Source organism: Ambystoma mexicanum, chromosome 1p (assembly GCF_040938575.1).
Source record: "Ambystoma mexicanum isolate Mex_15411 chromosome 1p, UKY_AmexF1_1, whole genome shotgun sequence".
Lineage (NCBI taxonomy): Eukaryota > Metazoa > Chordata > Amphibia > Caudata > Ambystomatidae > Ambystoma > Ambystoma mexicanum.
Window position 1 is genome coordinate 1269993515 of NC_090921.1, and position 27162 is coordinate 1270020676.

At 43.1% G+C, this 27162-nt stretch overlaps 1 protein-coding gene across 2 annotated transcripts in view; it reads left to right on the forward strand.

Annotated features, from left to right (window-relative positions):
- The window catches only part of PRRG2 (proline rich and Gla domain 2), a 214329-nt gene that overhangs the window by 75234 nt on the left and 111933 nt on the right, over window positions 1-27162 (forward strand). Inside the window, exons 2-4 of one of the 2 annotated variants that reach the window (XM_069605176.1) lie at window positions 15917-16034; window positions 16419-16543; window positions 26831-26994. In XM_069605176.1, the coding sequence (XP_069461277.1) occupies window positions 16429-16543; window positions 26831-26994 (279 nt within the window). In that variant the 5' untranslated portion in view covers window positions 15917-16034; window positions 16419-16428. The remainder of the gene's footprint in view (window positions 1-15916; window positions 16035-16418; window positions 16544-26830; window positions 26995-27162) is intronic. The other variant, XM_069605177.1, reaches the window with a different exon arrangement.

Consider the following 27162-nt stretch of genomic DNA (forward strand, 5'->3'; position numbering starts at 1 on the left):
GTTGAATCAAATCGCCACCTTCTCACATCCTGTCGAGGCCTAACAAAGGAAAGGCACGCCTTTCTGACACCACTGAGCGACCAGTCTGCAAGCCTCGACGAAGAAACTTGTTGGTGTAGAATGATAGCAGGAGACTCGGCCAGATGGTCGAGGGCCACGGCCAAATTTCTTGAAGCGACACTTAAAAAAGTCACTATCGTCCAAAGCGAAACGCCAAGCTCTCCACAAAGCCACTAAAACACACTAACACCAACACTCTAAATTCTTCTCCTCTATCGGTGGTGTCGCTACGTAGCAGGCAAAGGATCTAAACGGAAACCAGCAACCTTTTGTTAAAACCCTGGAGGTTGTAAGCAAAAAAAAAAAAATAAATACAAAAATAATAGACACATTTATTACAAGGCCTTTGTAACATTGACCTCCCCCAAAATGTACAGTATCCTGCACTGTTCCTCTGTAACCATGGAACACCAACGGTCATTAACATGCATTACTGCCTATGTACTATCCTTGCTATTTCGTATTAATGCTTCTGTCATATCTGCCATCTTGTATTAAGTGAATATTCTGTAACATGCCCCAGGGCCACTGGGCGCTTTATAAATTTAAATAAATAGACCATAGCAAAAGAATCACAGTAACACTAAGTAAACCAATACATCACAATCAATACAATATATACACAAGACCATTGGGGTCAAAAGATGCACGAAATATGTCGACAACCTAAATGGGAAGCAAACAGGCAGTGTAGACAATCTTTAGACCCAGTTCAGCATCGACAATACACCTAACTGAGAGGCAGTCCAAGCCCTAAGAAGAGAGGAGCCTTGTACTCCATAGTACATGATGCAAGTGCACACGGTTGTGCCAATGGGCAGAATAAGGTCTCTTCAGGATTCTCTAGCAGCTTGGGAATGTGGATGAGGCGATGCAGAACAATTCCCACTATTGAAGGAGGACATCCACTTGAAGGCAGAGGCAGTTCAAGAGTTTGGGATGGAGTTGCTGTTTCGCAATAGCAGTGGAAAGGAGAGGGGCCCTCAGGGGCCACTCGTGCATAAAAATGGGCCCTTGCGTTAGGGGCCACCAGTTGGGGTATTGAGTACTCCCCATCCGGACCCAAACTTCAGCAGGTCAGTCCACTTGGTTTGCAGGTTTGAATGCAGCAAAAAGGAGGTCTCGGCACCTTTTTAGTTCCTGAGATACGATGATTCCCAAACGGGACAGTGGCGATTTCTGCGCTCCGGGTGGATGAATCAACCCAGTTTCACTGCAGCAGTCTTCAGGGGCAAGAAGCTCACAAATGCAGTGTACTTGCAAAGGGCGTTGCTGTGGCAGGGCAACACGGTAACATCGTTCACTCCGGTCCTGGTGCACTCGTCTCACTTCAGACCTGGGGACGCCAAGTGCACGAAATTTTGGTGAGTGCTGTGGACACAGAGCTAGCAGTGTACCAAGTTTCGCGGGCCTCCTCGAAACGGCGGCGGTGAGCGACCAAAGCAACTGGGTAAGCTGATCAGTCCACTGGTTGGCCCCGGGACAATACTGAGAAAGCTTACTTGCAGGGTTTGATGAAGGTGCCGATAATAGTTGGTCCCACTATTCCAATGGGTCGAAGCGTCTTCGCAGACCACCTAGGACGACCAGATGCAGAGGGGTCCCACGGGACGACAGAAGGCTCAGGGTACCAAACCTTCCAGCGGGTCACCATCGGTTCCTCAGCTTCGTAGTCGCAGGATACTTGGATCCTATCCTTTGTTCAGTGAGAACTCAGGAGATCGACCTGGTAGTTGTGGTTTCAGCCTCCTCTTATCCAAACGCACACTCCCTACGTGGACCAATCACAGACCACGGTGGTCCCAGGCATTCATGGCACTCCAGACTCTCTGGCACCCAGGATGTGTATTGGAACAGATATTCCAGCCCACATCCTGGAGGGGTACACACAAGACATGCAGAAGTCCGCACAAGCATTGGGATTCGCTGGAAAGTGCATGACCAAATAAGGACTGACCCAAATCGACTCGACTGGGGGGCAGGTGAAGAGGCAAGATGGCCCAAGGACAGGACAAAGAATCTCATGGCATGGCCATTTTGGAGCCAGGCCACCTATTTGTTCTAAACGCGGTTAACACATTTAACATTGCAGTAAAGGGTTAAAAAGAATGCGAAAAGATGGCTGCCACCAGTCCTGTCCATGACACATCTGCACAGTTCATAAAAAGTCCAGTAAGTTTCTAGGTCCTTTGGAAATGACTATATACACAAGTGTTTTGTATGGTAAGCTACATTGCACACTTGTTACATGTTGCACAAAAGTTGCAACGTGAGGAAAGGACTAAGAGAAACACAGTCTCCGGTACCGACTGTCTTAAGGGCATGTCAGTTTCCCCATAAAAAGTGAGCGAAAGCCCAGAGTACAGCTGAAGGCTGTGATTCTCTAACTCTCAGTCAATGTTGTCTAAACAGCAGCAAAAGGTTTGGGGGTTGACACATGGAGGGAAAATTGCATACAATTATGAAATCTTTCCTAACGATGATGACTCCATTTAGAGACTGCCCTCCCTCCATACTCTGCTTTCCACTCTCGCAATCTCTCTCTCAGCAACTTTGAGGCAGTTGCAGGTGATAAAAGGGCTATAAATACGCAACTACTGTGATTAACTCTCCCTATACCTTTGTTCCCCCTCCTTTAACTATCATTCCATTTTCATACCACTATCATGGTATATCTTGGTATCCGGGCATAACCATATTGTGTGAAAGAAGGCATAAGTCTCTTCCTTACCCCGAAGGCAAATTGTGTTCCATTTCGGTATAAATGTTCCTGTAATCGGTCCGGTGCAAGTAGTTCAACTTTGTCATCCTCAGTTAGGTGGCAACTGCCAGGACTTTGGCGATGAGCATCTTGCCGTTCCTCTTTCACCAGGGGGCCTAGGTCCACTTCTTCAGTTCTGTTAGGACATCACTTGTATTCAAACTCCTCCTTTAAAGACTTGAGATTGATTTGTATGTTGCTAATTCCTGACCAACCATTGTTTCAATGGGGAGCTGTCTGATTTATTAGTCTGTGAAGATGGCTGTTTTGCCAGCGTGTGTTCAAACGTGTGCAGATAAACGTCCACTCTAGCCTCCCTTTGATCAATCCAATTCTCCTAAACTGTTTTACGCCCATTCATACCCACACTTGTCTGAAGAGTATGCTTCCCTAGATCGCAATCCCATAAAGAATTTACCTTTTGGGAGCCGATTCCCTATCCATGTAGGGGTTTTCGTCATTCTTCTGTCTTTCCACCTTTCTTGCACATTAATCTTGTTGTATACCTGAAGTGGGTCTTGTCTGGACGGTTATGCTCCCGTTTCCCTCCATATAACATCCCCCCCCACCTCCCACATCCTTACTCTATCCTAATGCAGTCTAAATCTACTTGGATGGCAAATGACCATCATCCCAACCCCTCCAAACCAATCTGTACGAAGTGGATAGTGCTATCCTAGGTCTGAGATCATATTTAGTCCCTCAACAGGATCTTTTTTTTTCTTAGTGTGCCGGAGGTATGTAATATGGAGTGTTCTGTATAACATATAGTACCTTGGGGAGTGTAATCCTTTTTAAGAGAGTGGCCTAGCCCATAATGTGCAGGTGTCTCGCACCTTATTCAAATGCATCAACAAGGGGATCCGGTTTAGGTTGAAAAAAAAAACCAAAGCTTTATTTGGATTCCTGAATTCCCAAGTATGTAGAGTGGTCAAACTGCAAAGTCACGTGCCACTAAAATCTTGATCAACACCCTTAAGGGAGGGAAATGTGACTGATTTGTCCCAGTGAACTATGAAACCAGAATGGGGCCATATTCCATAATCGTGTCCATAACTTCCCCCCAACAGTTATCTTGGTAATTTCAATAAATGAGCAGGTTATTTGCATACAGTGGTACTGTCTTTCCCCTCCCCATGGCCAACAGAATCCTTTCGACGAGGGATCCCTTCTCAGCAACTACTCTATAGGCTTCATAATTACTGCACACATTTCTGGAGAAAGCGGGCAGCCCCCATGCCCCTACCTGTCGCAAATGCACTGGAAATGTAACCATTAACCAGCACCTCTGCTTCCATTCCTTTGTACAATAGTTGGATCCATTTGTGAAGTTCTGGTGAAATGCACATCTTTCTTTGAACTCCCCATAAATGGGGCCATTCTGTGTTCCCCACAATTACCCACCAGTACCAAACCATTGTTCAGGGATCTAATATTCTGTCTGGATCTATGATGCACGCGTTCACTCTAGATCTGGGAGGAATTTGGCAAGCCTATTTGCAAAGACTTTGGCTAATATTATTCTCTGTGTGCTAATGAAAGAAATGGGTCTGTAAGAGGCTGGTGACTCCGGGGGCTTCGCTCCTTTTTAAAATAAAAGACTCCAGTTAACGTACAGCAAAGGCCAAGCACCAATCTGTTTACTTTATTCTAGCATAGCCAACAGCCGAGGTACTAAATCGGGAGCACAGTAGTTCCAGTATTCTGCTGCAGGCCAACTTGAACTGAGATGTCCCTAAGGCAACTCCTCAGTGATGCAGTCCTCCTCTGTATACTCCCTATATGCATTTTCATAATAACTTGCAAACATTTCTGTAATCGCTTCAGAGTGGAATTCTGGGAGCATCCCTAATCTGGGCCACCACTCCTTCCTTCCACCATTGCAACCGGACCAGTAGAATTCCTGCTTTGTCACCAAATTCCTATTCCCTGCCTTGCCTTAGTTTTGTCATGTTGTTCCCTTGTGCCCCCACCCTTCTCGCACACCGGTGTTGCCTGTTTTGCTCTATTCTTCTACCCTGCGCCCTCCCCCTAAACCCCCCCCCCCTCCAGCCTACCTTTGCAAGAGTCTGGCCTGATACATTCTGGTTTCACCATCACCATCCTGTGGCCAATGCTGGATTTGACTTTTATGGTCTTCATTGATTCACAGTGCATCACCCTTTCTCAACTCTCATGCTCGACTTACTTTGCATCTTGTACTCATGGTGGCCCTGCATCATGCTGTTCCCATCTTCATCTTGTATCCGGGTTTGCAACATTGTGTTACTACTGACTTCTGCAATTTTCAGTCCCCACTAAAACAAACGTGGGGCTCAGGGGGGGGGAGTTCAAAGAAAGAGGCAAGTTGACAGAATAGAATCACGTTTGAATGTCACTTTAGCAACAAATGAGAAGCTCATCTTGCTTGGTTACATGTGAAATCAAAATGTGTTGGGTCTTGCCTTCCTGACATAATGCCAGATCATCATGAGACACTACTATGGTGACCGAGTGTCCCTTAACCAAGGTGTCTGCTTGTCTCTCTTCGCAACTCAATTGCCGCTGCAGCACGTAAACAAGATGGTAAAACTGCAGCCACAGGATCCAATGCATCGCCGTATTAGGCAAAGGGGTGGTACTTGGCACCAGGCGTTCGAGTAAGCGCGCACAGGGCAAAGCCAAAGGATTTCTGATTATTCAGCAGACCTAAGGGCGGAACCTTTGACAATTCTTGCTTGATTCTGACTAAAGACTCTTGCAGTTCATATGACCAGGGAAGGAATCGTGGGTGAGGTTTAGAACCGGTTTAAGGATTGAGGCATAGCCCATTATACACTCGCAGCAAAAGCCAGCATTTTCAAGAAATCCTTCTGTTTGCTTTTGGGTTTGGGATCTGAGTACTTGGGAAATCACATTGATCCCATGCAGGTATTGCACTCTGATTTAGCACAATTGAAGCTTTTCTTTAGAAGCTTTAGCCTTTCAGAGCAATGCTGCAATAGATATAGGGCCTCATCACGAGTTGGGTGGTAATGCCGGTGGTATTACCGCCGGCGGTATTAGCCCTAATGCCAAACCCCCCGGCGCTATTAGCGCCGAATCACGGGTTTGGCGGTAATGGAATTCCCCTGAGCCCATTCGGGAATGCCCCATTCCCCATTTGGCTCCATGCTGGGAAGAAATCCGCCGAAGCCCTGATTTGGCGGACCCTTAAATCCGGCGGTAATAGCGCGACCGCCGGATTTAAGGGTTACTGCCAAACTCGTGATAAGGCTATCTTTTAAAAAGTGATGCCAATAAAAGGTGGTCCTCAAAGTAAATCGGGACAAACCTCCCTTTTGAACCCCAACAAGTTAAAATCGCATTTTCGAATCTGGGAAATTTTACTTTTATATAACCCTGGAGTAAAATAATATTAAGCTTTTCATGCATAAAGAAGAATAGATACTGAAAGGGTGCACTTGTCTAGGAAAGCATGCCGACAACCGATTCACTGCTGTAAAGGGTGTTACTGAAGCTGGAAGACAGGATTTAATTATTGCAGGATTGAGATGAACAGGGAAAGGGGGCAAAACTGCTTAATTTTGATAATATTGCAGGGACTTGGGTAGGTACAATAATTTCTTGCTTAAGCAATTACCCAATAACCGCTTTCATACCCTCTTCTGCTGCTTGTGAAATGATTGCTGATACACAGTAAAGGTTTGGCTGGGTTCAGAATACTGTGCGCGAGTTCCACATTTAATATGCATCCCGCTTCATTTGATAATGCATGGTGCACAATTGCGCAAGAACTGTTCAACAGTCCCTTTTGCAATTGGGTAGTGCTGTTCCTTAGCTCCTTTATCGAGTTTGGAGACTCTTTAAACACAGCCAAGAATTATAATTCTGTATGTATCGGTATATTCAAATAGATACCATCAGGGTAACAATGGTACAACTGATTTTAATACAATAGTTTCAATCCTACTAAATTCACTGGCTTGGAGGGGCTCTATAGAAGTGCATGATCCTCATGCATGGGAACCAAAGTAGCAGACATAGGTTGTGTGCATCAGATGGGTTGGTGGTCGCCCCCCGATGTGATCTCATTTACCACTTCATCTGAACACGGGAAATGTGGAAATTCAGAGGCTCTCCAAGGCGGCTGTGATGTTCGTTTCAACAAGACTATTAACGTTTTTCTGATAACATCAGTTATCACAAGGAGCAACGCATCAAGTGGAATCGGTGGTGCCACAATATTACTGGGCCCTGGCTGGTCTAGGAGTGTTAAAAGTAGCAGGCAGTGGAGGAGGTACAAATCACTGTGAAAATGAGGCATGAGGGAGCTGCGTTGGTCCCATTGACTGTTAGTTGGTCAATCTGGGCACTCTTGCTTCCTATGTACTGACTCTTTGCAACAATTGCACTGATCATGGGACACATTTGCTCTTTGTCCGAATTTCTTTTTCAATACGTTTTTTTTTCCGAAATGGGGGGGGGGGTTTCCCCCCCCCAAGTCCCCTTTTTTTTCTATTTTTTTTTTATTTTACCCCTTCTTTTTTACTTACCGTACCCAAAAAATACATATAAATAAATAATACATTCGACTTTTTTTTTTCGACATTTTGACTGACCACCCTCTCAGCTTGGCACTGCCACTGAGTTTTAAGCAAATATGATGTTGCACACAAATGATACATTGCACAAACCTAAGGTGGGATGTTATTGGGTGAATAATGTGGCTAAGTATGGATTCTATTCAGGGGTATTAGTCTAAATGGCCAGGTTGTATCTGGTGGCTCCGCCTGAGACGCCTACAAAAAGATAAATGGGGAATCATGTCATTGCGGTGCTTTGCAAGTGGTGGCTACAGCACTGTTGAAGTGAGCGTTAAAGATGGATAGGGATTGGACAGGGGTGGCATCCTGGACAGTTACCAGCACATGAGTAACAATTAAAGGTGATGAACAGCCTCGCAATGCTGCCTGTCCCAATAAGGTTGCCATTCTCTGATTTCGTAGGCTTCAAGCCAGGATATTTGGCTTTCAACTTCATACTGTATTGTTTCTTTCATCCCAAAAAGATGGATGGGAGCGATAGTCTGTCTACCCACGTCTGGCTCTAATGAATAGTCCTTCTCCGCCAGCTCCAAATTGCGTGTGTACGACCACATCTCAAATTATTCTGCTCAGTAATTTGAAGATTTTAGCCCTTTTTACTATGAGTGTTAGAATCTTCCTGGCCTCTAGACACTTGTTCGAGCTATTTTCCTCTCGATGTTGGGTCCGAGTTGGTGAGAATCTGACCTTCCAGCAACATCCGTTCCCTTGTTTCTCCTGCAGAGATTGTGACTCACGCCTGGGATATGTTTATCATCTGTACTTTTCGAATTCCTGCATTTTCCTGATAACCTTGGTAAACTGCATTTGCTGACTGAGCTGTTAAGGTGTCTCTTCTGCTGGCTCAGCAAGACAGGGTCTTCCTGCAGTTATGTCTCCTCGATGTCTCCTATTCACCCAAGTGTGGCTGCGTCCTCCATCTTGGTTTACATGGCCACTAATGTTAGTTGCGTTCCAAGCTTGAATCCCAGTGCTTCTGATGAATTTTCGATCCCTGAGAGTTCCTGTTAGATATACAGTCTGCCTACCTTTTGGATGTATTTAGCCCCCAGCATCATGTATAGTGTGGTACATTTTCCGTCAGATGCAGATTCCAAAATCACACCAAAAACATACAGCGCTACCATTTGGATGCTGGGGTTAAATGCCTACAAAAGTAATCCTGAAAGAAAACCCTATGCAACTAATGGGAAGTAACAAGTGTTAAACTAACGATCAAATACAGGAGGAGGAATTCCTCAAAGTAATCGCATGCTAATGCTTTATATCAAACGTTTGGCAGAAGCCGGATATGGATAGTTCACTGTATATTGAATGACGGACCAGTAACCTAACAAGAATCTTGAGGAGGATGATTTCCCCTTTTTCTGTAGTTGACGAAGGCTTTGAAGAAGCACACTATATGCCTTGGCCTACCCAGGCAAGTGTAAAACGTGTGTTGGAAAGGCAATTGAAATAATGTACTGAGCCAATTGCAATAATATGCTGCTTTCAAGAATATACACAGTTTAAATATAATGGGATTAAGGTCCCATCTAATCAGGTTCACTGGCTACTCCTTTTGTTGTAAAGTTTAAATTTAACCCCTAGGAATGATGGTTCAATCGCAACAATAATAGCACAATTACATTAACATTTGGTTATCTTTTTTCTCTTTTAATATAAGCATATTAAAACGAATTGTACATTTATTTTGAAGGAACCGATTATTTTGTTAATTTACTTGATTAGTAAAAAAAATGTCTTCGTGCCATGCAGGTATTGCACAACATTTACAAGAATCTATGTTGTGAAGACAGCATCACAACAGGCGAGATCCTCTTTGGGCAGCAGCATAGATGCCACCTGGCAAATCTAGAATTCATTAATATGTACGCCCAGCGATGTACAATGCCTTGTGTGATTTGGATTAACTGTTATAATATCACTGAGACGATAATTGGATCAGGCTTTATAAAAAGGAATGCATTTTGGGGAAAGTGGAGACGGTGACCTGAGCAGATGGTTTTTCTTGCCTCTGTGCACTGGGCCTGTAAGTATCCCACATTGAAACCCAAAGATTATAATCCAGCAGTGGCAAATGTAGCTGGACTCTTGGTTACTGAATTGGAAGTATTTAAGGATGGCAGCATGCTGCAGACGTGGTTGTAGTTCCAACGTCACTGACCCGAAGGGCCTCCATTATGGTGACTAGTGTGGTATGAGCTCCTGCCTTGCCTGGGGGTATTGGATTCATGGCTAAGCAGGTGGGGTGTTGTGGGCCCCTACTGCGAGACCCCCAGGTGGCTCTACTGGCAGCTGCATAGTGCTTTGGGGGCATGCCTCATGTGTTGTTGCGACCGTAGTGCTGACTTAGTTCAGAGCACTGCCTGTCCGAGGCTCTGTGGCATGCAGAGAACCTCTAGGGCCTTCGTGAGCACCATGGAAGTGATGACTGCTCCTTGGTCCCTGCCACGGCAGGCAGAGTAGTGGAGTTGTTGACCACCTTGCACATTCACCCAAGAGGAGTGCTGGTAGCCAAAAAGTGGTGAACCAATTTTCTCAAAAAGAATGTTATTAAAGGACCCTCCCTGTTGCAGTCTGCTTCAAAATAATATGAGGAATTGTATAAATGGAAGGCTAGCTGTTACAGTGCCTGGAAGCGTTCTCTCCTGCTGAACATATCATCCCACTTATCAAAGGGGGTGGTCATTTATTTTGTCACGTCTTTTATCAGAGATGGGTCAGGGCTGGGGAAATCTGGACTGAATACGGTGACTAAAAGTAAAGGTCCAACACTGCAGCTTTTCATGTGCCTGAGCCTGGGTTTGGGGCTGGTCTTGGTGATTTTTGGCTGTGTCTCTGGTCGCTCTAGAATGTCTAAAAAAGCCACTGAAAAGAACAAAATGGCAAAGTTCTTTAGTTGGGATGCCTAGACCCATGCCATTTTGCTTTAGTGCATGATCCGGGACTCCTCCAACAATTGATACACAAGACTTTTTCGATAATGTTGGAGTGGCTGAGTGCTCATGGTTTTTGTTGCATCTTTACAAGTTAAAACCGAGAGTACAAATCCATATTTGGATGACACTATTACTAATTCACTGCTATTTATGATGCATGCTTCGGTCGGACTGAGTTTCGCTGGCACTGAGGCACCTTTTGGGTATTTTTCAACCTCCCCTGCTGTTGAATTCTTTAATTTTTTTCTTTTTCTCTTGAATTGGCTACTTACTGCAGAAATGTCACGACTGAATGAAAGTTTAGGGATGAAGGGGGTGATGCGTTCCAAGTGGCATGTGGTGGAGGATGAGTGGTCTCTCGGTCGATCATGCTGAACATGAATGTCACTGCCTTTTTCATTGTGCTGGGGGTGATGCCGCAGAGGTGAACAGCAAGGGGTGTCTTCTTTCAATGCATTTCTAATGTTGGGTCTGGTTCCTTTGTCACGAGGTTGTCATGGCGTTTGTCATGCAGCGTTTGGCATTGTTACACTTGTTTTGATTTTTCTGTTGGAGTCCTAACTTGCACACCAAAATGACACAAATCTGGGTACTGAATGTGCGTGGGCTTTACAAGCCAGTTTAAAGATCTGAGAGAGAGAGAGGCAATATTAAATGGTCTGTCTACAAGAAACCTGCATGCTTGGATGGCATCAGCATAGGTCATTTTTGTAAGTTTGATCCGCAATCCTGCTTTGCTAATATTTCATCCAAGAGGGCTGTGGTAATGTTACCCCAGGATTTCCAGTTCACCCCAACTCTGTCTGACCTCAAGGGCAGGTATGTTTGTCAGGGTGTTGGTGCCTGTGGCCTTGATTTCAATGGGGTCACTTAATGCTCGAAATGAGAACTTTGCTTTTTTTATTTTTAGTGCCCTATAGAATAGTCATAAATAATTAATACTAACGGAGATTCCTCCTCTCGAGCTTTTTCTCTAGCAGTAACCTCTGCTAAACGGATATCTAAATTTAGAGCCAAGGTAAAAATATGAAGATGCAAAGTACTAGCCAGCCAATAAAAAGCCACTCTCCATATCAGTTCTAAACCTAAATACAGCGCACTATTTCTAACTTGCCAAGATTCCGTTCCTACTAGGCCATGGCTAGTAGTGAGTGCACATTTTGAGCCTTATGTAGACCTATGGATTTAAATGTCATTTGGAGTAGTCGTGGTAAAAATGTATTATTCCTTTTACTTGTAGAATCCTCCTTCTGCTGCAGTTTAGAGACGCGGACGGAGAATTGCACCTAGGTATAATGGCCCTTTCAGATCGTGCCCCTGGTTTAGTTAAGTTACAGATGAGGGAAAAGATTGTCATGTGACCATGACACCCCAAGGACTGTTTTTAGGGACCGGATTCACAGAAAAGAAGTTGTGGGTACAATCTCCTGATTTTTGTAAAAATGTTTTTTTTGTTTTTTTTTTTTTTATTTAAAACCAATACCTCCAATTTTAATCTGATAATTGATGTGTTTTAGCAGCTATAAAAAACTATTAAGCCACACAAAAAAACACATGTTTAGGTAGCTTCACTGGAGCCTTGCATAAATGTTTAGCCCCAGTATTGGTGCACCAGCCAACTGATATTTTCAATAATGTTTGCAAAGCTGGGTCATCAACAAAATCTATCATGTTGACCATGACGCTGGGCAAAGATGATGCCTCACATGTCAAATATGGGATTGTTGAATACTGATGCAAAGCTTTGCACTAGAATATTAGCAGATAGACCACGTTTAGTTTGATTGACACCGATCAATCTGGGTTTATACACCAGAGAAGTGCTTTCAACAGCATTTCTAAGATACTGTATATTTTAGGTGAATCACATAGGACATGACCTACACATAATGGAGAGCATATGTTTGTCAAGGGGGTGAAATGGGTGAACGGGCAGCATAAAAGCCTTTTCACCGATGTAATACTCATGGTTACCCAGCAAAATGCACTGACATTTTCTCTCCGAAGTATACAGTTTAGGGTAAATACCTTGAAATCGGAACTCCATATACATATATCCAAACTGAAGATAGTCTTTGAAATGGTCCCTTCCCTCACGTGGGTGAAGCAATCCCTTTTGGTATTTGTGTATTTTATGAACAGGAAGATGTGGAGCCCTTTTGTAGATTCAACTATCCAAAGAGGCTGATGGTCTCTGGGTGGGAAGGATTCTAGTTGTAAAGATTAACATTTTGCTTTGCCTTCGGTTTCTTTTACAGGCAGTGCCTATCCCCATTCATTAAGCAAAATTGAAAACATTACAGGCATTAGTTATCCAATTCATCTGGGGATGGTGGAAGCCACGGGGGGGGGGGGGGGAAGGCATTTCTGTCCAAGCCCAGACACCAGGGCAAGCTAAATTGTCCTAGTCCTAATTATTTTCAAGCCTAAAAATTTTAGTTCTGGATGAACGGATGAGACCCGAGTCTAAAAGATACTGGATTTTCATGAAGCAATCCGTGGTGTCGTTAAACATATGAACGCACCAATGGTTTTCTCTCAAGATTTGACACCGGTCACTCATGAAGTGAATGACAAAGCTGTCAAAATGGGGCTTTGGGCTTTCACCTCTTGCAAATGTTGATTGCAATTTCCCCCTTGGCTGCCAAACCACAGCAGTACCTTCATGGGGGTGGTGGGTTTAATAATCCATTCAGACAGGCACTACTTAAAGGCTTTCAAGAGTGCAATTCGGACTTCAGCATTATAGAAAATGCCAGATACCAGTATTGATAGCTTAGGCACTGGGTAACGAAATCTCATTGTAAAGTGGGAGGAAGTCGAGCCCTCACCAAGTTATATCCGGTGCTCCAGAAGACCACATCCAACAATTTACAAACTTCTTGAATTAGAGGATCACTACACATGAAACACTCAAAGGATGGGGAATAAATTATGGATGATCACTTTATCGCTCATTTTTGGGTCATTTATGGTGGTACAAAGAAAGATCATCTAAAATTGTCCAACTATTAGAAAAGCCGCGTAAAGGAATATGTTGCTAGCACTACAGATCCAATAGATTGCAGAAATTCCACATATTTGAACATTGTTGAAGGTGTTGGTTCTTACATATCCGGGTGCCTTCATTTACAGTCTTTATTGCTTGAAGTCAGGTTTCCCATTGGGGAGATGATCATACTCTCCTTACTGGATACCGCTGCATTTTCTGCTTCTAGGGAAAGCACTCTTTCCCACATCTGAGGAAAGCATGGCTTCTCTAGAGGGATGCATTCTTGGTAATCAAATGCACTTCTTTCTTCTAAATGGTGCTGTCTCACTCTGGGGAAAACCAGATGCGCCCACTCAATGTGCTTGACGAGATGATGGAAGGTATGATCGATGGAAAGGATGACTCGTATATTGTCCTGAGCTTTCCTTTAAATCGCTGACCGCAAAAGATCTGGCAAGCTTACACTTCACTAATAGAATTGTACAAACTGGTTTCTTAGACCGTTCTAAACTAACACTTTCTGCTCTCTCATCTGCTGTAGAAGAGTGTGGTTGGTGGAGGAGGAAACTGGACGCTATAGGCATTATTATATTGGTATCATTTAATTTTGTTATGCTTTCAATAAAGATGGAAAAATGAATGGCATTTTAAAAAGACACAAGGGGAGAATTTTAATTAAATATTGTTTAATAGGATCTGGTTCTTGGGTATTAAAGGTTTTCTGTCCAACGAGAAGCAGATTTTACAGTCCTGTTTCCCATCCTTCTATCACGTTAACTCGTAATAAGAGCGCTTAATGATTGCTAGCAATGTCGACGTACAGTCGTGTCTAATCCTTTCTGAATGTTACCTCTGCTGCTTACAGTTTTCCATCTGCTTGAAAATCCATCAGAGGGCTCCTTTTTAAAGTGCTAAATTGTAAAATAGATTACTATTTTGTTTCCACATTAACCCCTTGAATGCAGTAATTCATATTTTAAAAAAAGTTATCAAACTTACCCATTCATTATTTAATAATACATTAATGATTAGCACTCTTCTATTTTGCTGAAGCTGTCTGGGGGGGCAGAGGAGGAGAAATGTTTAGGTTATACTTTCTATTTAAGGTCCTTGCAACTCTAATGGTTATCCATTCTGAATTACTTAACGTTAATGTTCCCTTCTTAATTTGAAACCTTTTATTTGTATTCGCTTCTGAGATTGTTGTGCGAGTAATATACTGTGGCATATGAAATACCACGAACGATGCAACCTGTACAGTAGTGCTACTTCTGAATTTCTAGTCAATGCGACGTCAGTCTAAAGTAATGCACACAGTATGCGACACACAGTATTGGTGAAGATATAAATGAGCTGTCCCCATGGAGAAGATTTATACCCACTGCTTCTGCATTGCCTTTCATTTATCTTGGCGTAAAACCATTGATAAAACGCTACTGGGTAGGTAATGTCCACAGAGGGTGGTTGAAGACCCTCCTTGTGCTTACCTCATGCACACCTGAATGTGCATTTTGTACAGGGACGTACAAAACATGGCCATTCCATTCAAGGTCCACAGTTGACATGGCTGGACGCGCAGAACAATATATATATATATATATATATATATATATATATATATATATATATATATATATATATATATTATATTCACACTCACACACTCTTCCAGTAGCCCATTTTAACAGGAGGCGCTTCCCTTTACTCATTTTCCAAACTTTTTTTCTTTTCTATGTAGGCTTTGCTTATTTAGTACAGATACTTTGTTGAGACAGACACACCCGCACTCTGAACTTTGTCCCAATCCATTGTTCACTCACAAGGACAAAAATATGTACTACAAAAAACATCTGATGCAAACGTTTGCCAGAAGACCGCACACTGGGAATTGATCCGATTTTAAATTGTAGATTGTATCCAAGATGGGGGGTCGGGGGGGGGGGGAGAAAGAGTAGTAGGTAAACCACCACAAGGCGTGTGAGACTGATCATCTGGACTGGGGAGAACCTTAAACAGATTGATGGAAATCAAGGAACAAAAAGCTAACTGGGGTAAATGAGTAAGCGTAAGAGTGCCATATTAGAGAAACATGTGAATGCTTTCTTCCAGGGAAGTGCCAGGGAACTCTAAAAGTTCAAAAAGCAAGGAGGCAGAAGTAGGCAGTGCTCGGCAGGTGCAGGAAATGAGTCGAAACTGAGAGTATCCAATCAGTAAAGGTATTCAGAAAATGACCACAATGGGCACCATCAAGACATCAAATTGCAACTTACAAAGGAAGCCTAGTCGGGTGTTGCAGCTGGGTAACAGGAAAGCAGGTCCACAGGGAATGATGCAAGCAGTGCGAGAGCAACCGGGTCTGAGAATAAATGCCCAGGGTAGTAGTGAAGTCACAACCCCTCAGTGTAGCAATTAGGTAGTCTTCACTGCAGGTTTCCAATTCCCCCTCCGGCTTGAGATCTGGTAGAGAATTAGTAAGAATGGGTTTAAGAACACCTTGAAAATATAAATGTGTAAATTGTGTAATAAAAATATAATTACCTACTAGATTTGTAAGCAGTTTTTCTCATATTTGCAGCGGCCCTGACGGAGTCCCTGCCTTCTCTTCCGACTTCGACAGGACTGGTGAAGCTGCATGTGGGTCATTACTAGGCATCCCATAAGTACAACTTTGGTGCACAGCTCCCCTGCGGACTGTAAGTGTAGCAGGATGTTCCTCCTGGGAGATGTATCTGCTTTGTCTTGGAGGTGCACTGGTTGTGGGTATGAGATGCATGGCATTGTAATGCATTTCCTGTCTATTTCCAGCTCTCCTCTGGGTGCATGGAACTGCTAACCTTTGCCCGCACTACTTGTCCTTTTCCCTGAATGTTGTTACACTTGCTCCCAATTCCCACCTCCGTTCATGTTTCTTGTATGTTGGTGGCATTGTCCCACAACTTCCTTTTCCTGGTCCCCTCTAGGTGCTGTTGCTTGGTGCTCGTCGCCCTCCTAGTGCCAGCCACTTGCTGTCTTAGCCCAATCTTATTGTGACCCCTAGATGGTGATATTTTTCACTAAAGTTCTCTTTATCTTTGCAGATCAGCAGAAATGCAGCAGTGGCTGCCCTGGAATCTCTTGTTGCTTCATGCCTGTACCTTGACCATTGCACATGTCCTGAGACCTCATAGGACTGGGAGTGCCTCCGTCCGAGCAGAAGACTCAGGTGAAAGGGGCATGGGAGTGGGGCAGCGGGGTACCTTTCAGCCAACCAGCACCTTTCCTCCAAGTCGCTTGATTGCAGACTTGCAACTGCTGATTGTGAACACTGAATCAATCCGAAGTGCTTTCCAAAATGTTTGACCCTTTGCTCCACATGTGGTTGTGTAGACTGTCATGTAGAGATCTTGTGGCAAGTTTTGTTCTGAGATGCAGACGTTTCCTACTTTTTAAGGTGAATGTGCAGCTGTTGTAAAGCATACACAATGCATTGTTTAATCTTTTCTTTAGCCCCACATACTTTGTTTTCCATGTACAAAGACCCTATTTGGGTGTTTTATCTTAGATCAGTCATCCTGCGTGATGAGCATATTCAAAAATGAATCTGCCATTGAGTGGGTGTGTGGTTAATCATTTTAGGGAGTGAAGCGTTTGTGAAATTGAAGGGCAATAAGAGGAATCCAAAAATCGGGCCGACTTGATTGACCAGGACTTGCAGATAAAGTTGAAAAAACATGATAGAATTGTGTATATCATCACAAAAGGTGGATGCTGTAAAAAGAATGCCAACAGATATTCAGAGTATGAAGATAAAAAAAAATACGGCAATACATACACTTGGACAACAGAATTAAAAGCCATAGATTAATCCATCCACAATATCGGCATCTGTATGGGAACGTTATTTTAGCAACTAGTTTAAGAACACAATCGCCAATAAGAGATCATATGATCTAGAAGCAGATACAAATTGGAGGTAAAAGTATGATGGTCAAGGATATTCTCGATCAAATCTATTGCTTGAATTCCTGTGCCGGTGGCCCTGACAGGATCTCGGCTGTTAATTAACGGGACCCCAGTTTATAGTCTGAAATCCTGGCAGTTTTGTTCAAGAAAATAAACCATTTGCTATACCGGAATCATGGCATAAATCCCACATCATCTCGATTTTTATGAAAAGCACAGACAGGATGAATGTAGGAATTAAAGACCAATTACTCTAGTAGATGTAAATTGAAAGATTTGTTCTGCTGAGATGCAATAAACAATTTAGTCCTGTGGGATAAATTAAACCATTGCAAAATCCTTAGAAACTTGTTGAAGTTACTAATTATGTTACACTCTAAAACACAGGTGATAATAAGATTGAACGCCCAAGGGAGACCTATCGGGGGGAAATTGATTCTGATAAGGGTCTGCACAGGGGATGTGTACTGTCATCGTGTTTATTTACTCTTTACATGGCTGATTTGGTTGAGTCCCTTGCAGGAGTAAGACCTCTTCAGTTTAGGGAAGCTAAGGAACCAGTGGTTGACCTTCACAAATGATATCCTAGTTTTTGTCCAGACACCAATAGGTCTTCAGGGTAGTCTAAAGGAGTTAGACTACACAAAGGAACAGCTTAATTATTAAAAAACAAAACATCATATTTTGCAAGAGGTGATGTAACAAAGAACTCAAGTGGTTTATAGAGTATAACCAACTTGACATATTAACAGAAGTAAAGTATTTGGGGTTGAACATTCAACCCAAACCAAATTAGACTCTTCTCAACAAAGTGTTGAGATTGAAGTCCTCCCAATACATCACCCAATTAAGGAAAATAAAGAGGCAATATTGCCGGTTCTCCTTGTGCCCCCTAGTAAATTCTACAAGCAGAAGGTAGTGCCGGGTCAGATTTATGAGTCAGAATTGAATCCGAGCATCAATGGCTCTAGCCTGGATAGGCTTGATTGACCGATATGGAAAGGTACCGAAAAACCAAGTGTGAGTTGGCACCACCAGATAACGATAGCCAGTAAAAGGTTCAAGTTCTTGGAAAAAACAAACAGTATATCAGGAGCACTACAGCAGACCCAGTGGGAGTCTCTTAACAAGAGTCTGAAATGATTATAGCATGCTAGCTATAATAGTGTGCTCCCAATTCATCAGTGCTCAAGGCGTAGTTCTCAAATGATCAAATCCAGTAGTGGTCTAGTATCCTCATGCTCTAAATTCATTAAATAGGCAACTACTTTAATCCGTATCAAACAGGAAAACCGATCAAATAGCCAATGCATTTTGGATATGCGCCTATCCTTCATCAGGGTCGATCTGCGAAAGAGAAAACTATCAGAATACCAAAAAACATGGAAACGCAGTGAAAAACCAAGAACATACTTTAACAGAATACACTCCTGTCCCAACACATTAAATGATCATAAAAAATGTAGGAAGAAATGATGCAAGAAAAACAAATGCATACAGTAATATGCCAAAATACCTGTTCATCACACATTTGCAGATGTAAATCGCAAAAAATACAAAAGTCAACATGGACCCAAAGTAAAAATGTGTGCAATCCTGAAGATACCTGTGGTATAATGTTAAGAAACCTCTGTATAAAAAGAATAAAAACACATAATAAATGGGCATAATTAGATGGTAGTAGTAAACTAATACAAAAAGTCTAAAGGACGGCTGTTTATGATGACGTGTTTGTACCTGGTCATGGCACGTGAATCGCCAAAGGACACTAATCCAAGTAAGGCAGAGGAAAAAACAGAAGAATACAGAGCGTAACACGGTGGCCGAAAGCAGAGGGAGGCCACAGTAAGAAAATGTAGGGCCATAATCGAGAGATTACTGTAGAACGGATACTGGTGGTGAATTGAATTGTACAAGTGTGATATACATTTGCAAACTAGAATTGTACCCGTTTTTAGGAATAGAATTGTTTTTTACTCTGCCCTTGTTGTGAATTAGCTGAACCAGTGCATTTTATTCATTTTTACAAGACAAGAATTCTGATTACTTTAATAACAGAAAAAAGTGTAGTCTGTTACAACGCTGGTGCGAATAGGACTCTATCCCAGCTGCCCTCCTTTCTATTAAACTGTTCCTTAGTCGCGTCAGGGACTAGCTGGTTTGTGCCGGTCCATGTCTCCGCTTGACTTACCTTTTAGTCTTTACGATGTCCCAGTGAGTGAGCAGTTTTCTCTTCTCTTGGTTTGCACTTTGCACTGCTTTTTGACTCTGCTCTGTGAGAAACCAATGGGTGTCTAGCTTAGAAGTGCTCTGGGATCTCTCTGTTGGCCAGGGCACGGCCATAGCCTTTGGGTCCAGACCCTGGGGGTGGACCAGTACGTGAGGATCACCTGGGTGAGGGGTCTTCAGGGAGTGGGGGTGAGGCAACCGATGGCGAGATGTGGTATTCCCCACTTTCCCGTACACATGCCACATCCTATTTTATAGGATCCGCCAGCATCCCAAATCCCCACCCCCTTTCTACAAAAACAATGGGCCGAGGAAGAGGGCGACTGAGTGTGAAGAGGCCAATTCTTATCTCATTGAACATGTCCCGCTAATCCGGTCAGGCAAAGTCAGGCATTTGACTTTAATCACATACATATGATACCCATTAGCTCTACCGACATGGATAAAAAGCGGCACTTGGAGACACTCTTGGCAAGGTGTAACATGAGAAGGAGCAGAACTTCCAGGGCGAGGAACCTACTGGAGCAGGACGACCGATCGAGGGATTAGATCAAAGGGTAGGGAAACCCTGAAGATCTCTCCAGGAGGTTGTTGCTTTTGGGAAACCGTGAAGGAGATGCAGAGAAAGCCAAATCACAGACCAGAAGAAACCTGCATTGTGTTTCAAGAATGCCAGCGACCCTCCCGGGTGAACGGCTGAGTTGGGGAGACTGTGGTATTAACCTTGACTCGTGAATCAAAGCCATAGAGACCAGAAAGGAATGCGCACAACCAGTGAGTTAGTGAAAGACCCTAAATGCTGATTTGTGTTAGTAAAGATTGAAGCCGCAACAGTGTATCTCACGTGACAGTTGTGCACATGCTGATGAAAGAAAGCTAACCAGTGATCAACTTTGAAGTGGCTGAAATTATGAAGCCAGTGATAAGAGTAGTGGAGTGGTCCGGCGAAAGGAAGTAACCCACTCAAGTCTCCCCGAAACGTGGAATGTTTTGTTATAAAGCGGCAAAGTGAACTAACGCTGAAATGCGTAATGGTCGATTAACCCCGGCAAAAGGGGAAGTGAAAAGGTGAATGCTTAAAGAGAAATATTTCTTCCAACTTTTGTGCTTATGTTACTGAACTACCAAGACCAAGAGACACTGGTGCAAATAACAGAGGGAGCTGAAGAGAAAGTCGAAGCGGTCCTGCAGAGTCTATGGTAAAAGTCTTGCACATTCGAAAGTCTTCGACATCAGTAAAAGGTCCGTGCCTGGCTGAGGGAGACCTATGTGAACTTTTTGTTGAACTGTGAAAGAACTTTTGGAACGCTGGACTAAGTGACTTTAATGTGGAAGGCTAGGCCGGCCTCGATCCACGGTTTGAACTGCCTTTGTTTTGAGAACCTGAGCCAGAGTGTGTCCTCCTGTCTACGGGAATCGCCTTTCTCTGTGCTGTCCAAGGTGGGGAGGAGAGCTGACTAGGCCACTTTGATCCTTTGTTATAACACTGATTTTCCATTGGATACATATTCCCCATTACACACTTTTTGTATGAAAGATAGGGCAGGCATTAGGTTTTGTTAGTTTAGGCCATTTTGATTTGACAAAGACCGACTAGGACTGTTTTCTTTATTTGATGGTAGAGACTACTCCCGTCATAGCTAATGAGGGTTTTTAAACTTGTAACGCTTGTCAGTGTCATACTTGTGATACTATGCCTTGACTAATCGTGCTTTTGAGGGATAGTCCCCTTTTCTAAACGCTGTTGCTATGCAGATATATTAGCCCGTTATATGGCATTGGAAGGTCTGCCGTCCTCTTTTTCTGTGACACCCGTTGCCTCGGTTGGTGAAATGTCCCTAGTGGTGAGCTGTAATGGTTCCGCGTCAAACTTGGACAGAGGCGCAGAGTGAGCTAAGTGACTTGGCCGCCTTTAATTCGTCTTGCTCGGCACAATTAAAAACTCGTCCCAAGAGCAGCAGGATATTCTCGTTGAGGAAGGGGAAGTACAGTCTCCTATCATCTCGGTTGTGTATAGCTTTTTGATATACCATCCAATAAAGAGGAAACTCAATCTATTCCTTTACATCCCCCGATGTAATAAACAAACTGATCTTAAACTTGCTCTTCTGAACAGGCGTTCATTAGTTAAGTATGCCACCAAAGTAGCTGGCTTAATCACCACACAGGACATTGTCTCACTGAGAAAAGATTAACAAACGCCACTAACCCTGCAACCTTGCTAGCTACCCTTGCTGCTTTTTAAAATTATTAGAGCAGATCAAGCTGATACTGGAGGCAGGGGGTGTTGCCTTTATTGTAAGAGGCTCCCTAAACGTGTATACTCTTAAATCCATCCAGGGGGACAAGTGTGACCATTCTTTCATTATGTTGAATGTTGACAACAACCACACTGTCTATTGACCATCTATCAACCTCCAATGGGTGCCCTGCCCACCCCCACCCCCGGCCCCCTCTGTGAGGAACAATTATTGGCTTTGCTAGGGGACTTTCTCAAGTCCACCACTCCTATGATCGTTCTTGGAGATTTCAATCTTTGGGCACATAAAACTGACCAGAGTGCCATGAGGCTTCTCTCGACCCTACAGACTATGGGTTTACTCACATGTTGGTCATCCCACCCACAGAGAGGGTAACTTTCTTGATGGGTTTTTACCCATAATCTCTCAAACTCCTTCCTTTTCATTTCTCCTTGTCCATGGACTGATCACAATCTGATCCTTTTTCTCTCCTCCTTCACAAAATTTGGATTAAAGCTAACTCCTATCCAAGACTGAAATTAATGGTGAGAAACCTTAGAAAGGCTTCTCCTGAAGCTTTTGCTTCTGCCTATGCTTTCTAACAGGGATTTATCTAGTGACACAAATGTCCTAGTCCATCAATTTATTGAAATTACTTGGGCAATAAGCACCGAGACATCGGGCCATTACCCCATAAAATAATGCCCAGGGGCATTACTGTTTGTGGTAATGGCCAGCAGTTGCCCGTTAGATCGCGGTACTAATGGTGTTTTTCTTTTTTCCAGCTGCGAGACGCATTGCGTTTCACAGCCAAAAAAAAGTTAAAAATGTAAAGAAAATAATGGCCACCATGGACAGGAAAACGTAGTCCGTTTTCTGCGGTGGCCATAGTAAACCAAGAAAATGACTGCCATGGAAGGGGAGAAGGGACTGCACGTCCTTCTCCCCTTCCATGGCAGCCAGTCGTGGGAAGAACTTGGACGTTGCATGGAGCTCTGAGCCTTCTAGGGCAGGTAAGGCCCAGACGAAGGCCAACAAGCTTGTGTTTTACAAGTTCATTGACCCTTGCCAGGTATAATTCTACTGACCTTTATCTTTGCTCCTGTTCGTGTCAAGAGCGCAGTTATAAGCAAAACGTGGTTTACTGCAGATGTCATCAAGCAAAGGAAAATCAAAAGACTGTGTGAAACATATTGGAGGAAATATCCCTTTCGGTACCCTATCTACCTAGTGGCTTGTGGCAGCAAGTTATAGAAATGCCGTTCTTTTGGCAAAAGAACACCTACAATACCGGGATAGCAGGTGCTAAATCGAGTTGGAAGGAATTGTTTTCCATTCAAGAACTGGAATGGAAGAAAGGTGTAGGTTTCACAGGTATAAAGAGTGATTCTTGGTGTTAAAATATCCAGAACTAATTTTCAAAGAAATTTGAGCAACATCAGGTTGTCATCAAGACCCGCCAAGCGGCACTATATGGCGCTCTACCCTCTCTCTTTACAAGGTGCAGTGTCCCATCACCCACTCCACCATATCGTCCCAGTTTCAGCTGCAACAAGTCACAGAAGATAAGACCACTAATTTAGTGTTGGGGACTGAAGCCCTCCTCCTGTGCTTGCGACATCTGTCACGCTAGTATTAAGGGCTCGATGTCTGTAGCCACTTATTACTAATATCATGAATTCTTTTTTTTTTTTTTGTTCCCCTTGTCCGGTTTAAAGGATCTGTGGATTGCTAGTGTACTTAAGTAGACTCTAAATCCTGAAGTTGCAGGTAACTACCATCTTAATCACGAATGTTCCATTTCTCTTAATAATGTTGATTAGGACTGCATACCTGCAACTTCAGGAATACATTGACAACAATCATCTGCTCGGGCTCGTCAATTTATAGCATTGCTGAGACTTCCATGCTAGACCTAAGGGCTAACTTGGTTGAGATCGTTGTCTCTGGCTGGATGTCCTTGCTTATGCTCCTCAACCTCTCTGCAGCATTCAATCTAATTGATCAACCTTTACTGCTAGAGAGGTTGCCAACTGTCCGAGTCTTCCATGTCTTTGATGGCTTCCTTCCTTCCTCGGACTGCAAGGGTGGCCTTCAGAGGTTTTAAGGCACCACCTCAGTTACTGTCCTGAGTGTACCTCACGGTGGTTGACGTTCACCCACCCTTTTTAACATTTACTCCTACCTGATTTTTGACTTGTTGGACAGCAATAGTCAAATATGCCAACTACGCTGATGCCACCCAGCCGGTCTTTGAGCTGACTGGGAACTACGCTGTGGACACCACTAATATCAATCACATATATAGAATTATTCAAGCGTGGATCATACATGCCAACCCTCCCGATTTAGGCGGGAGACTCCCGACTTTTAAGTAAAAAATGTATCTATTTTTCACGTTCTCCCGCCTGTAATCATTCTAGCCCCAATGCATTACTATGGGAAAATTTACATCTCCCGATTTCCCTGACGAAATCTCCCTACCAGGTGCGTCGGAATGTTGGCATGTATGGTGGACGGCTACCAACTCCCTTGCACTCAACAATAACCAAACCGAGTTGATTGTGGGATCGGCCCAACGTCTTCGAAAACTGGATGTTAATTACAGCCAATTTAAAATCGCTGATTGTCTCATTCAAATCATCTCATCAGTGAAAACCCTGGGAGTCTTTCTTGACTGACTTGTGTCTCACCATAAAACATGTTGCACATGTAAAAGCTACTGTTGCTTACACCACCAAATTGCTCCGTCAAATCAAGCCTTATTTGTCAAAAACCAACGTGTCACTTGTGGCATGCGCTTTGATCAATTCAAACATTCATTACTGCAATAGTTAATTGGTGGGCACTTCGAAAGCTAACCTGAAAAACTTGCAAGTCACCCAAAATGGAGCAGTGAGAGCTGTGTGGGTTGTATAGGACTGATCATGTTAGAGAGATTTCTCCATTGGCTGCCTTGCCGTCATCGGATATTGCACAAAATCCTAGCTCTTACCCACAAATGTTTTGCCGTAAAGCACCAGGCTACTTGTTGAACGGTTGTGTAAGGCTCCCGTTACGAGAACTTTTAGTTCCAATGGAAATAAGACTCTTTCCTATCCGATTTTAAAATGAAAGTTTTTGGTGAAACGGGCATTGATGTCTGTGCACCAGGTTTGTGGAATCCCCTTCCATCTCTTAAAGAAGTCTATAAAAAAAACCTACTTCAGCTCTAAGGATTAACATGTTTCCCTCCATGTGATTCCCCTCATTCTCGTTGATTTTATATGTGCACACTCGGCTTATGGTTGTGCTGCGCGTTAAAAGTAATAAATAATGCTACTACAAGATACCAAGGAGAAAAACAGGGGTTTTAGGCTCCTGATCTGACCTTTGCTGGTAAGCACAGCTCTACATTTCCTTACTGATGGCATCCCTCAGCTTCCGACCACCATCTTACGCTCTGTATTCTATTTTTTTTTTTTTCCTCTGTTATTTTGATTAGTGTCCTTTTAGTGATTCACGTACCATGTCCAGGTACAACCACGTCTTCGTGAGCAGCCATTTTTTTGTTTTTCTTTGCATTAGTTTACTACCATGTAACTATGCCCATGTATTATGTTTTTTCTTTATTTCAAACACTACTTTCGAAACATTATACCACATGTATGTCTTCAGAAGAATTTCACGGACATCTAGTGTCTTTTTAAAAATATATATTTTTTAAACTCTGTCCATGTTGCCTTTTTGTATTTTTCTTTTGTGATTTACAGCTGCAGTTTTGTTGAAAACCGGTCTTTTGACACGTAACCTTCCGCATTTGTTTTTCTTGCATCATTTCTTCCCACATTTTTCATTATCATTTAATGTGTTGGAATAGGAGTGCATTTTGTTACGGTGTGTTCTTGGTTTTGCATGGGTTTTCCCTGTTCTTCGGTACTCTGATACAGTTTACTCTATTACAAACAGGCCCTGATGAAGGATAGCTGCATAACCGAAATGCATTGGCCATTTGATCTGTTTCCCTCTGTTTTTATCTTGTTTGATATTTATTACTTAAAGTAGTTTATTTAACGAATCTAGAGCATGGTGATAATTGATTACTGTTATTTAACATTTGAGTACTAAGCCTGGAGTATTGACCAATTGTGAGCACACATGCTGGTATGCTAAGGTACCTTATTGTTGCCACAATATGTGCCAACTGCTGCCGTAAAAAATGAACTGGGGGTTGATGTCTCTATGTGATGGTTGGAGAATGGTCCAGTTATTCTTAAGATTTTGAACCCGCCAAGAGCCTCTTTGTTGTGTAGGTATTTGTGAGCTATATAGGAGTGTATCATCAAAGCCATTAATGGAATGGGATATGAGATGTGAGCAGTAAATATAACCCTTGGCCTGGCAAACCCATATAAGCTAAAAGAGAAATTGTGGCTTGAAGATTGGGGGTGGGTGGGACAATGAGCATGGTAAAGTCTTATGCCTTTTGCAAGCTGTATTGCAAAAGTGGGTGGGGGGGGGGTGGGTAAGGTTGGGTGTTTCAGCAAATTATCTGACCCAATGTCCATGCTCGACAATTAGACCATACTAAGATTTTGGTTAAACTTGTATCCGACTAGACACATTTTGGAAATAAGATCTGGGAGACTAAATGTAAACTTGTCATGCCGATATTGTGAAGCGGAAAATGAAAAGGAATCTCTAAAACACCTAGTATTATGTTGACTAAATTTATCAGAGCTACGATTGAAATACTTTACCCCTTTTTGTAAATGATGTGACTAGGGCTTGTGCAGACGGACTATGAAACTGTATGCTGGCTGTTCACCAAACTTCACCGATTGTGGCATTAATCACATTACTAGATGACCTTTTAGGAAATAACAGCAAATCCTACATTTGTAAATTTATGGCTGGTGATGACGTTGGGAATTTTGGTTTTGGAATATTTTGTAACTGTGAAAGGTTTGTAATAAAACAAATATATATATTTTGTAGATCTTTGTAAGGGCAGTGCATTCCTTGCTGGGTTAACAGTCCTTTCATACAAGCTACTTATGGGGAAGAGCAATTCTTAACCTCAAATTTCTGCACCCTAGTGTTCCTGGATGAAAAGTCAGCACATGGGTTTCTGGGACGCAAGCTCCTCTACAACCACTGGGACCTTGAGCTCTTCACTCGGGACGACCTGGAGCGGGAATGCAATGAGGAGATCTGTAACTATGAAGAGGCACGGGAGTGCTTTGAAGATGACCTTCTGACGGTGAGTGCCTCTGTGATGGTTGCATCTCTAATGAGGCATGCCTTAGGCAATTTGTCTCCTGAGGTGCTGGATGGGACTTTGCTTAGGTCAGGAGAGGGATGATAAATTGCCTCTTAGAAGCAGCTCGAGTGGTAAGAGCTGGTTTTCTATCCTAATGGTTGCGGAGTC